The sequence below is a fragment of the Talaromyces marneffei genome, chromosome 1, assembly GCF_009556855.1.
Source record: "Talaromyces marneffei chromosome 1, complete sequence".
Lineage (NCBI taxonomy): Eukaryota > Fungi > Ascomycota > Eurotiomycetes > Eurotiales > Trichocomaceae > Talaromyces > Talaromyces marneffei.
The window spans coordinates 111156-122610 of record NC_072348.1 but is presented as its reverse complement, the minus strand read 5'-3'; the positions used below and the strand labels follow the sequence as shown (position 1 = coordinate 122610).

General features: G+C 48.4%; 4 protein-coding genes across 4 annotated transcripts; 1 reads left to right on the top strand and 3 right to left on the bottom strand.

Annotated features, from left to right (window-relative positions):
• Positions 1–101: 101 nt before the first annotated feature.
• On the bottom strand, positions 102–2089 carry EYB26_000036 (uncharacterized protein; the record flags this gene model as incomplete). The annotated part of the gene is made up of 6 exons (XM_054259353.1): positions 102–433; positions 486–698; positions 753–822; positions 872–1386; positions 1567–1741; positions 2009–2089. 6 exons carry the CDS (start codon positions 2087–2089, stop codon positions 102–104), a joined length of 1386 nt encoding a protein of 461 aa, XP_054115328.1.
• Positions 2090–3355: 1266 nt separating this feature from the next.
• On the top strand, positions 3356–4993 carry EYB26_000035 (uncharacterized protein; the record flags this gene model as incomplete). Its single annotated transcript, XM_054259352.1, has 1 exon — positions 3356–4993. One exon carries the CDS (start codon positions 3356–3358, stop codon positions 4991–4993), a length of 1638 nt encoding a protein of 545 aa, XP_054115327.1.
• Positions 4994–5717: 724 nt separating this feature from the next.
• On the bottom strand, positions 5718–8093 carry EYB26_000034 (uncharacterized protein; the record flags this gene model as incomplete). Its single annotated transcript, XM_054259351.1, has 2 exons — positions 5718–6113; positions 6165–8093. The coding sequence occupies 2 exons, from the start codon at positions 8091–8093 to the stop codon at positions 5718–5720; spliced, it is 2325 nt and encodes a 774-aa protein (XP_054115326.1).
• A 1517-nt stretch (positions 8094–9610) lies between these two features.
• On the bottom strand, positions 9611–11017 carry EYB26_000033 (uncharacterized protein; the record flags this gene model as incomplete). Its single annotated transcript, XM_054259350.1, has 5 exons — positions 9611–9841; positions 9906–10178; positions 10242–10714; positions 10768–10828; positions 10910–11017. The coding sequence occupies 5 exons, from the start codon at positions 11015–11017 to the stop codon at positions 9611–9613; spliced, it is 1146 nt and encodes a 381-aa protein (XP_054115325.1).
• Between the last annotated feature and the right edge of the window lie 438 nt (positions 11018–11455).

Below are 11455 nucleotides of genomic sequence, written 5' to 3'. Positions count from 1 at the left end.
GATTAACGAGCACAAGTTGCTCAAGGAACCCTTCAAGTGGACCAAGGGCCAATGTGAGAACGCTACATGGTAAAGACCCCCACGAATGCAATAGCTTGTTATCAATCGCGGGAGACAGCCCATTGGCTCTTGCTGGATTCAACAGAATCCATACTGGCGGTGCCAAATCGGCTACGAGCTGATTTCAATGTCTCTGCAGCGCGTCCAGTCGCAGTGACAGCTTGATCCTTCTTGACTGTGAGTGCCTTGCGACCGCGAGTGCTGGGTTTCCGGTAGGTAGCAATATAGAAGGAGATGAAGAGAACGAGGTATGAGCTAAGAGTAAGACAGCCGGTGACCGCTGCCATTAACTCGCCGTCGCAGCGTCCAACGTGCAGACCATCAAGACCCCATTCGTCCGCGTAAAAGTCCCATGTGGCAAAGTAAACAAAGCCTGCGGGAATTAGCAAGAAGGCCCAGGTGCTAAGACAGATAGATGGACTTACCTAGATCAAGAACGAATTGAATGATCTGGAGACGAGTGATCCACTCCTTCCATCCGACACGAATTCCACGGGCACTCTGGAAGTAGTACCAGTACATGACTACATGGACGGTCAAGTTCAGTGTGATTGGCACCCAAGATACAGGCGTTCTTCCGACCAGTTGTGTCCAGCATAGAAAGGCGGTGGCTCCATGATGATAGGTATGCAGGAAAGCTGTAATCGTTCATTAGCTGCAATGGACTAGAATAGAGTCTCACACGAACTTACTCAATGGCTTTTTCTTCAGCACGAGGAAAACAGTGTCTAGCAGCTCAACGTACTTGGTGAGATAATTCAACTATGTCATGTTAGTACGCTTTCAAGAATGCTGCTTCGCAAACACTTACGTAGTAGAGGACGACCAGTTTGTCAGTCCAACCTGGGCTACTACAGATACAATTATACAAGCCGTTGTTCCATAGCGAAGGAACAAGCTGTTCGAGGAAGAGGACAAGCAATGCTCCGCTGACAGCGGTCAATATGAGGTTGTGGATTTTGAACAGAGCAGATAGCTTGAATGGTTCGCGATTCTTCATCCACCGATAACCGATGAAAATTGTCAAATAGTAGAACGCAATCATAGCACCGGTCTCCTTGAAGGTGCTCATGGGACTTTTCTCTTGAGTGAAACGGAATTCCTCTGGGGAATAGTCCATGATCATGGTCCATGCTTGGTCAAAGAGCGACCACGGCGAGATCTTAAGAAGAATTGGGCCCAAAACGGCGTCAATCGTGGTTGCCGACATGTTGATGAAGCTTTGTGTGCACTGAATAAAGATACGGGTTGGAGGGAATGAGGCGTTGTTGATTCTATTACACGGCGAGATGGCTGCAAAGCCGGTGAAATGTTCCCGGTTCTCTGCTAACACAAAATGGTCAACCCTCGTAATATAGATAGTGAAAACTCAGACAAGTGGGAGACTTCGGGGAAACAGAGAGGGAAAAGCTCGACCAGAAAACGATACGATATATAGATGCTCACGCAAGTTCAAAGGCCATCGACAATCAGGGGGTATAGTATGAGGGGTGAAGCGACAATTACCGTATTGAAGCCCTAGACGACCCACTCTGGCACTGGCATAACAGTGTCCAGTGCTCGCTAGTGATATCCCAGTACACGGATCCAGTTCGACGGTGATTGAGGATGGTGCAATCAGAATGACCTTGCAGAAGATAACAGCAAGGCCGAGTCGTCGGCTATTGCACGCCACAGGTAGCTAGGACGGACGAGTGAGATAAAAACTGGGATGTGGAGACGATCGAATAGCCGGAGAGAACGAACGATGCGGGAAGGGGAAGAAAGACGACGGATCCCTGGGATAAGAATGAGTCGAATCAATAGTGCGTTACTCTAAGAGGACTCCATGCAGCGGAGGAGTCTGAGATGCAGATAAAGATGCAAAGGTGCAAGTAGGAGGAGGACGAGAGGAGTCAGTTGGGAGAAGTCGAGAAAGTTGCAGACTGCGTAAATACATAATGCATACATGCATATTGGAGGAAGGTGGTGACGGTACAGGTCGTGCTTTCCCTGCCGAAACATCTTGACTGATTGTTGCCAAACGCATGGCGTCATGGGTTGGTTCTCATCGGCATTGCCGCGTATGTAAAAGCACCTAGTACGTATGTATGTCTCTTCGTACTTGGACGGGAAGTCCGCCGAAGCGAGCCTTGGCTAGGACTCTCGTGTTGTCTTGTCGCTGGGCGGATGCAAGGATGCTCTGCACTAGGCGTTATGGATCGACCTGTACAGAGTACCAGAATATGTGTTGTGTCGTACGGATATGGTCACTGGGATATGTGGAGCACGCGATTGTATCTCACAATGACAATGTCTGGTCAGCCACTATCAAGACTAGCGGACGATAAGCATAATCAAAGCACACCTTCAATAGGCCCTGATATGCGCTAGGGCTGAGATCATTTCACCGCTATCGGTGGGGATTATCCCGATATGGAAAACCGTCAACACGCCCCAGTCCGGAACCATCTCGGAACCAGCTCGGAACCACACAAAGGAGGAAACAGCGGGTGGGGCCTGAATCTAAAAATCTGGATCAGCTGGATCATCTGGACCACCAGTGCCATGGACTGTATCGACCCTAACGAGAAAATGCAGTCCCCAGTAATCTGGATCATCTGGATCATCTGCATCCTGGATCCTGGATCCTGGATCCTGGCCAAGGAAAGAGCGATGGAGTGTTGAAGTGTGCTGCAGAAAAAGCGGGTCTGGTTATCGAGAGGGAAGGAGCGCACGGGAAGTGTGGTGTAATTCCTCGTAATTACCATTGCCGTATATTAACGATACCACAGCTGCAACGGGGACTGTAGCCATGCACGGAGTGTGTACTACTATACTTACTACTTACCTGCCAGACCATCTCATGGACAGACTCCTTCCTACTTCCTACCTATCACCTACTCTATATGCATCGCTACCTTACAGCGACTTCGAACCGGACTCAAATGTGATTGCTCCCCTGATAATGTTGCTATTAAAAACTCAAGGCTTGGAACTTGCATGGGCCCAATCATTAACCAAGGCCTCTGAGACCCCAAAAAGGAGCTCAGATCATAATCGATCGAATCCATTTTGAGAGACGAACCAAGATGTTATCCAGGTAGACACCGCGCCCATGCAGGACCGGCCCCTTTTTCGATTGCTTTTCGCATTCTGGAATTAGGCGGGCTCGGTCAAAACCGTTCTCTCACTTGTTCGAGTATATCTAATGCTTGTGCTGCCCCCGACACTTTCTACAAAGTTTGTCAGGTCTGCTTGATCCGGAAACTATTGTCAACTTTTGCCTACCATTGTTCCAGGTCAGTTGCGCAACATGGCGACGCAATCAACGAGCATCGTGGCTCCGTTCAAGCCACGCTTCCTGCCGTTGATGCTTACTGCAACTCTCGCAGCTGGTGTTATCTCGAGAACCTCATCGCTCAGTACAGCTGTTGCCCTTGTCTTGTTGTACGCTGTGACCATCCCCAGTTATGTGGTGTACTGGTCGTGGATTTATCCCTACTATGTCTCACCACTTCGCCATGTGCCAACCGTGCCCGGAAATCCTCTCTATGGGCAGATGTTTGACATCATCGAGAACGAAGTCGGCGTATGTCAACGAGAATGGCATAAACAGTATGGGCCAATCGTTCGCTACTTCTTCCCTCTGGGCACTGAGCGCTTGTCGATTGCCGATGACGACGCATTGAAGCAAATGACCATCAAGAATCCATACAACTACCCGAAGCCCGTCGGTGCACGCAAATGGATGACTCGTATCTTGGGCGAGGGAATTCTTCTAGCTGAAGGCAACGCACATGTCCATCAGCGTAAGGCTTTGACGCCGGGCTTCTCCATCGGCTCAATCCGTACCCTCGCGCCTATCTTCTGGCGCAAGTCCTTCCTCATGGCCAGACTCTGGGACGAAGAGATAAAACGGTCGAAGGACAAGAAGACAGGAACTATTGAGGTCCTGGAATGGCTCAACCGGACAACCCTGGACATCATCAGCGAAGCTGGCTTTGGTACCGATATCAACTCTCTTGAGAACCCTGAAACTCCTCTGCGAGAAGCCTACCGGAAAGTCTTTGTGTTTGATTCATTGTCTCGCTTGATGCATGGCCTTCAGACCCTCTTTCCTTTTACGAAGTACATCCCTGCCAAGATGAACCGGGACATGGAGGCCTCACGTGGCATCATCCTCGGCTCTGCCACGAAGATTATCAAGGAGAAGCAAGCAACCGCCAACCCTGCCGACAAGGATATTCTCTCTCTTCTGGTCCGCGATAATCTCAAGCTGCAGGCCGCTGGTGAAGCTGGACTTAGCTTTGAAACCATGCGTGACCAGGTCATGACCTTCCTTGGTGCTGGTCACGACACCACTGCTACTGGCGTAACATGGACACTTCACCTTATGTCAAAGCATCTTGGTATTCAGTCGAAACTGCGAGAAGAAATCCGCACACACTTTCCATTCCTCTTTGACCTTGAGAGACGCGAGAGCTATGATATCTCCACCATTGACCCCGATCACCTACCCTACATGGACAATGTATGTCGTGAATCACTCCGCTACATTCCTCCCATCCCAATGACTGTCCGTGAACTCGTTGACGATGACAAACTTGGCGAATACGTTGTTCCCAAGGGCACCACTGTTTTGGTCTATTCCAACGCCATCAACCGTCTACCAGAGTATTGGGGTCCCACCGCAGACGAATTCGATCCCGATCGTTGGGACAGCCTGCCCGAATCCTACACGACAAATGCATTCATGACATTCCTTCAGGGTCCACGTGGCTGTATTGGTCGCAAATTCGCCGAAACTGAGATGAAGGTCCTTCTCTGTGTCTTACTTAGTCAATTCACGTTTGCACGTGATGAGTCGGTTCAAGATCCAGAGGAGCTCAAGATGTGGAGATTGGTTTTGAGACCAAGAGATGGTGTACAGTTGAAGGTTACCAAGTTGTAAATCGCAGTTGGCGAGGTGACTGGCCGGGTGACCATGAGAGTGATCGGATTTTGATATGGAATTTTTCCTAAATTTTAATATTAATACATAGATGCCTTCAACATTGATCAGATGCGTTCACATTCTTATCAATAAGTACTTATATACGTCTCCAATTGACAGGCTCCCCCCTACTTTGACCCTAACCTTACGTTCGACAAAGATACAGAAACTTAAAATTCCGATTCAAAGCAGAGACATATCTTTCGCCATATAGAAAGATTATATTGCAATTATAAATTATGATAATATGCAGACAAGATTCCCAAAGCGAAGTGACCATAGTCGCAAACAGAGACAACGTTTGTCTGAAACTTGCAAGTAGAGGGGGTATCATTCGAAATCCGACACAACAAAAGTGATACAGTGGTGAGAAACATCAAGTAACGAAAGGCACAAAAAGTAAAGAAACAATGAAAGTGTCCAGTAAAGTTAATATTGTGCGTTTCAATATCTGTGGCGAGGGCATTCTGGGACCCTCGTGACGGCCAGGGGGGAAACCGAGCCGATGGTTCAAGAGAAAGGTACAAAAACGCGACGAACGATCCATGGGATAATAAAGGATTCGGTCAGTTCATTCGCATGTCATATATATTAAACATTAGTCGTGAGCCAAGCTGTTTTTGTTATCGTTGCGCGTTGGATGCGTGCATAACACAAAGTAGTGGAAGAGACGGCTTAACAGCTATCCGTGTTTTTTGCGGTGGTGATGGACCTTGTACTCGGCCCTGGAAACTCGCATAAAAAGTTCAATATCTTTAATAGGTACCCAACTAGTAAGCACCTTCATGGCATTCTCAAAATCAGACTCTAGCACAATATCGCGCATCCCATCGATCAAAGCAGCAGATGTTGCGTGTAGGACATTCAAGCCTTGACCAAAGGAGCTGGCCGGCTGTTCTGGCTTAGAACTAGAGGCATGGTTACCGTTCGCGCTAACTTTTGATGGGGATTGTTCAGCATCCCCGAGAAGCATAAACACATCCCACACGCGTAGTTGTGCTGGAAAAGGGATCGAATAGTTGAAAAGGGTCAAGTACCACCTGGTTCCATAAGCTGTAGGAGGAATACCCAACTCATTCTACATCAAGTTAGTATTAGGCAAAATGCTACTAGGTGAAGGGAAAATTACCAGCTTGCCAGCCACTTCACCATTACCCAACCACTCCTTCTCAAAATCGCCTAACGCTTCCATCAAGCCGGAGAACCCTTCTCTGTAGAGATGCTGCAGCCCTCGTAACATCCAAAGTCGAGCAAGCATAACAAAAGCATTTTCTTCATCGTAGTATGCCAGGAGAGTTGCCGTGAGTGCCGCCATACCCTGCACATATCCAGTATCGGGGAAATAGAGTGACATGGCATGCAGAACTCGAAACAGAAGCCTCTGTCCACCGCGATAACGCCGACGAAACATTATGTGACTGCTAATCGTGCGCGGGACATCAATATCAATTTGCACATCATCGGGAGAAGACACATTCTGATATTCATGAAAAGCACTGATCAACTCTGTAGCCGATGGGCTACCTTCATGTTTTCTGGCACTAGACTCCAGAAATGCATACCATGCCGTAGCTCTCCAGCTATCAGGAATTCCTTTCCAGGTCCGCTCAATGAGTTTTGAGCTGCTAGTATCAAACTCAAACGTCATCCCGCTTCCATCATGCGTCTTCTTTGTCTGTTTGGCCATTTTCATCCACTTGTCTTCTCTTTCCCATTCCTTCTTCTTCATGGTCATGGATACATGAGCATCTTCGGTAGCGGCCTCGGGGACTTCGAACGGTAAGGTGAGCATGTCACCCGCTTCATCTCTAACTCGACGATCTCGATTATGCGGTAATCGGTTTGTTGCATAGCGAAACTTGGATGGTGATCTTTTCAATGCTGGACTGTATGCGCTTTGCGACGAATTCGGCCGATTGGTCGAAGAGTCAGATAATTTACGATCGCGCGTGGGGGATTTACTGGCAAGCGACCTGCTGCTGCTTCTGACGGTTGCTACGGATCTTCTGAATGTGTTCTTCCGTCGTGGTGACTCCGAGGCAAGAAGAAGGCTGGTTGAAACGCGCTGAATTGGTTGAGGTTCTGCAGAGGATCGCGGGACGATGAAACCATATCTGTCAACGTCGGCAGCGTCGACATTCTGCCAGTCCTCGATCCCTCCGGCAAGCTCTTTTGACTCTCGCTTGATGGAGCTTGTTGCGCCCACCGAAGTGATACTTCTAAAGTCCGTGATAGACCCGTTGAGGTCCGAGAATTGATCCGAGGGGCCTTCAATAGGAGTTGGCTCCTCCCACAGGATACCATTTTCCTCTGCGATTGCGCGACTGACTTCAGTATCTGTCACGTTGTCTTCTCCTTTTTCATACATCAACCGGACTCGACGCGATAGCATATCTTCGTCCGCTGAAACGGCTCGTGATGTGAGTAAGGACTGTCTGACACGGAGAGAGTTCGAGGTTCGTTTACGTGGTGAGGAGGAGGGACCAGGATCACTGTTCGGGAAGGATATGGTAGGTGTGGCGGGTTTGGAGGTTACCAAGCTGCCCCGTTTGGAAAATTCCATTGAGTTTAGAGTCAGGTCTTGGAAGTCGATGGTTGGAATGTTCATGGTAATTCCTTGGAAGGAAGCTTGCTCTGGGCTGCTAGGTGTGTTGGCAGACCTTGGTCGCACGGATTCGGTCGATTTACGAGGCCTGAGGACACCCCACCTCCGTTCTGACCATCGCGAGCTGGGTCGGGAAGACGCATCGTCTACCTTGATGCTTGGTATATTTGTAAGGGACGTGAGGCTTTCGTCCTCAGTAGAGGCGGGGATGGCCAAGCTATCCTGGGTTGATTGCGGCAGGTTTTCATTCTTCATCGCATTGCCATTCGGCGCATGTGTCGAGTTATTGCTCTGCTTTAAGGTCGGATCGTCTGTTTCGAGCCGCGTCTTGTCATCGTTCGAACTTTTCGCAAAATTTTCTCTCCCGAAAATGGTCTTGATCGGATGAGGGGCAGTTGATGGGGCGGTCTCTTCGAAGGCGATGGCGTGTATTGAAGGCACGGGCTCCGGCATCTTATATATCTTTCGTCGTTATAGCAAATGAGGTCAGAAACATTGTTCGCCAGATTGAAGTACTGGCGAAAGATCGGTCGACGTGGAGTGAAAGTTCATAAAAAAAAAAGGCGGGCGAGCACGCGAGGTCAATTGAGGGCATGAGAAAGATGCGCCGGGGTACACAGCCTTCGGACTCCCACAGGGGTGCGATATATATAGAACACAGAATACAGCGTGACTCTGTGTAACGGTGCGGCTGAAAGCGTAAATCGCAGAATACCTGCCTATCAATAGGATGGGAGCATTGACTGGCAAGTCAAGTCAGCTCGGTGGAAAGAATGTCGAGGTTTGTTATGATTCTGAGAAATGTCGAGGCTCCTCCTTCCATTTGAGAATGAAAGGGGACACTTGGCGGGCTATGCCTATTACGTACTAGCTTCTTTGAAGTGTTTGCTGCCACAGCCTACGGTAGGCCTGCGTATATCCTCCGAATTTACTTGGGAAGCCTGTACTACTGTCAGAAAGCATGGCGATCCATGGATATGCATTATCCAGCATACTATCGTACTACAAACTGTCTACCTTAGTTGTAACTCTCTACTCTCCTTCGTTATCAAAGTGTCATCCCAGCCGCCTGGCTTACGGCCGCTAGCCGGTTATGGGATGGCCGTGGCTTGATCGTCCAAGGTCTAATTTTTTGGATGATGGAGGATCAACTCCGTACCATACTACGTAGTACGTATATGCACTATGAGAAGGTTCATTGTTGACGTCGGTTGAAACTTTCGAAGCCTCCTTGGCATGGTCAAGTCACATCCAGTGAATCAAAGCGTGCTTTGAATGCTGAGCCATGGCACGTTCTGCAAGAAACATTTGAAACCTCCTCGCGGAAGATAAGCCCGAAGGCTCCTTACTCCATAGTACTTCCCACGAATCCAAGCCAGCTTGAGATGGATATATATATCACTACCGTGGGTGTCTGCCGAGGCACCTCTATGTCACTCAGTGCGTTAGACAAGTATACCTAGGTAGACACTCAGAACGTGAATAAGTGCTTGCTATGTCCATTGACTGTTGAGCTTTCCCTATGTATAATTGGGTACACTGGATCGAGTACCAAGTTCGGCCACCGACGATTCCAGTTCAAATACACAGCTAAACCTCCCGTGGTCCGGACGGACTCATATATACCCCAAAGCCTGTACACCCAACGATTGAGCTCAAAAGTACAAAAAAAGTAACAACAATGTACCATCTGCTATGACATTATAACCAGTGAAATAACGCCATTGACTGTTTCTGGTCAAGATAACAGCTCCCAAGCGCCCAACAAAAAAAAATCAACATCACAAAACCAAGCCGTGAGGAACAATGCGAGCTTGAAACGCAGAAAAAGACTGCTAGTAACTAGCAGCAACAAAAAGGCATCGGTCTTAAATCATTATTTCGTTAACTGCTGCCTGGTTCAACCGCCATTGGCGAATCATGCATTTATTTATAGGTCCAGCAAAGAGACAATCGAAGGCCCTGATATTTCAGGCCGCGGCGGCGTTGACGCTGGGTCGTGATGTAGAAGAATAGCTCGGTTCAATTGGTTCACTAGGAAGAAGCTCAATTTGGCGGACAAGAAAAGCCTTTTCGTCGGTGAATTGGTCGTCGTCGGTGCGATCTTCGAGAAATTTCGGTAAGAACTTGAGCAGTCGGTCCCGATTGTTGATTAGGATCCTCTGCACAGCCACTGATTTGTTAGGGTTCGCGACAAACACCTAGGCAAATGTCTTCATTAGCTTTTATTTCAGTCAAGTGACAAAAAGAAAGTGGGCAACAGACCTTGAAGACATGGAAGCCCTCGTATTGTACCATCTTTCGGTCGTCTCGGAGGAGGTTCATGCAAGCTTTAAGATGATCACCACTGTCAACATATGCTGTCATGACATTATAGTTCGTCCGGTCGAGAAGGATTTCCCCAAGCAACTTGATGCTCTGTCGTTTCGTCACGTAGGAGTCGGATTGGATCAGAATTTGGTGATATCTTCCAAAAAACAGGTTATAGTTGGCGGATAAATACGAGGCGACCAATGTTTTGTGCCGCGTCAAAAGGTCCTGCGAGATATTGATTAGCTCTATATGCGCAATAAATTGACCACCCAGGAAAAGAAGTCATACTCTGAATATGGTAAACGCGTCTGCGCTCACCTCAAAACTGCCTCTATCGATCCATTCAAAGAATTTCCAGAAGATACCGTCCCCCGTCTGCGGTTGCTCGGCATTGATGTCGTTGAGTCGCACGGCTGGTTCATACTCATTCGATTGATCATATAGAATGAGAGCCGCTATAACATCAGACTTAACAGCCTCCTTGAGGATGGAAGCACACGACAAGGCACTATGAGAATCCTCAAAGCCTCTGCAAAGTTCGATAATCACCTCCGGCCGCTGATGGACAATATAATCGATCGCTGGCGGGTCGCCGGGGCCATCGTTTGGTTTGTACCGTAATAGATGCGTTACGATTGTTTGGGTATCTTTGCGAGCTTCAAAAGGAAGTTTGCGAATGCTGTGTGCTAGTTGAAAAAGGAGATCTTCTCGTATCACCGAATCAAATAAAGAGCGTACAAGGGCAGGAGTACTATCCATCTCTTTGGAGGTATCAGCAGTTGATTAGAGCCATTGAATATGTTAGTCGGCTTACCCGGTGTCCCTTGTGTAATTAGTTTCATCTGCGCAAGTTGTTTGGAAATGTCATCTTCTAGCTAACGTCGTCACTTTCTTAGTTGTTCCGTGTCTCATGTCATGATGTCAACAGCGAATAGTTCGGATACGCGTGTACACACCTTGGGCGACTCGGGTAGTTCCCATAGTTTCGACAGGAGATCTCTGGTGACCTTGGCCAAGTCTGACGGCGAGCGCGGACGAGCACTACGATTAAAAAGGAACGCCATGATGCCGAATTGGACAAATGGGCTTGCTGAACTCTTGAAGGAAGAACCGTTCGTTTATCGTCGGCGGATACAAGAGACGGTTCCTAGAGAGGACGCAACTGGGGTCGTATCGCTTATCCGAAGAAGATGGGAGTACAATTGAGAAGTCCTATTTAGTGAATGCACATTCGGAAGACTGGACATGCCCAGACGAAGAGTATAGGACTTGTGGCAGGGTGGTGAGGAGCGAGTCTGGAGTGTAGTTCCTGAAGGGGCAGTTTGACAACAAGCTAAGCAGCCACCTGCAGGCGGTGAGGGTGGCGGGGTTGCCTGGTTGTCCGGGCTGTCGCTAGGCCGGGCTTTTTTTTACTTTTTGCTTAGGGTTGGCGGGGCTGTGGACACAGCATCTATGAAACTTTTTTTCCCTTAATCCAAACCGGGTGTTGAATATTATTCCAG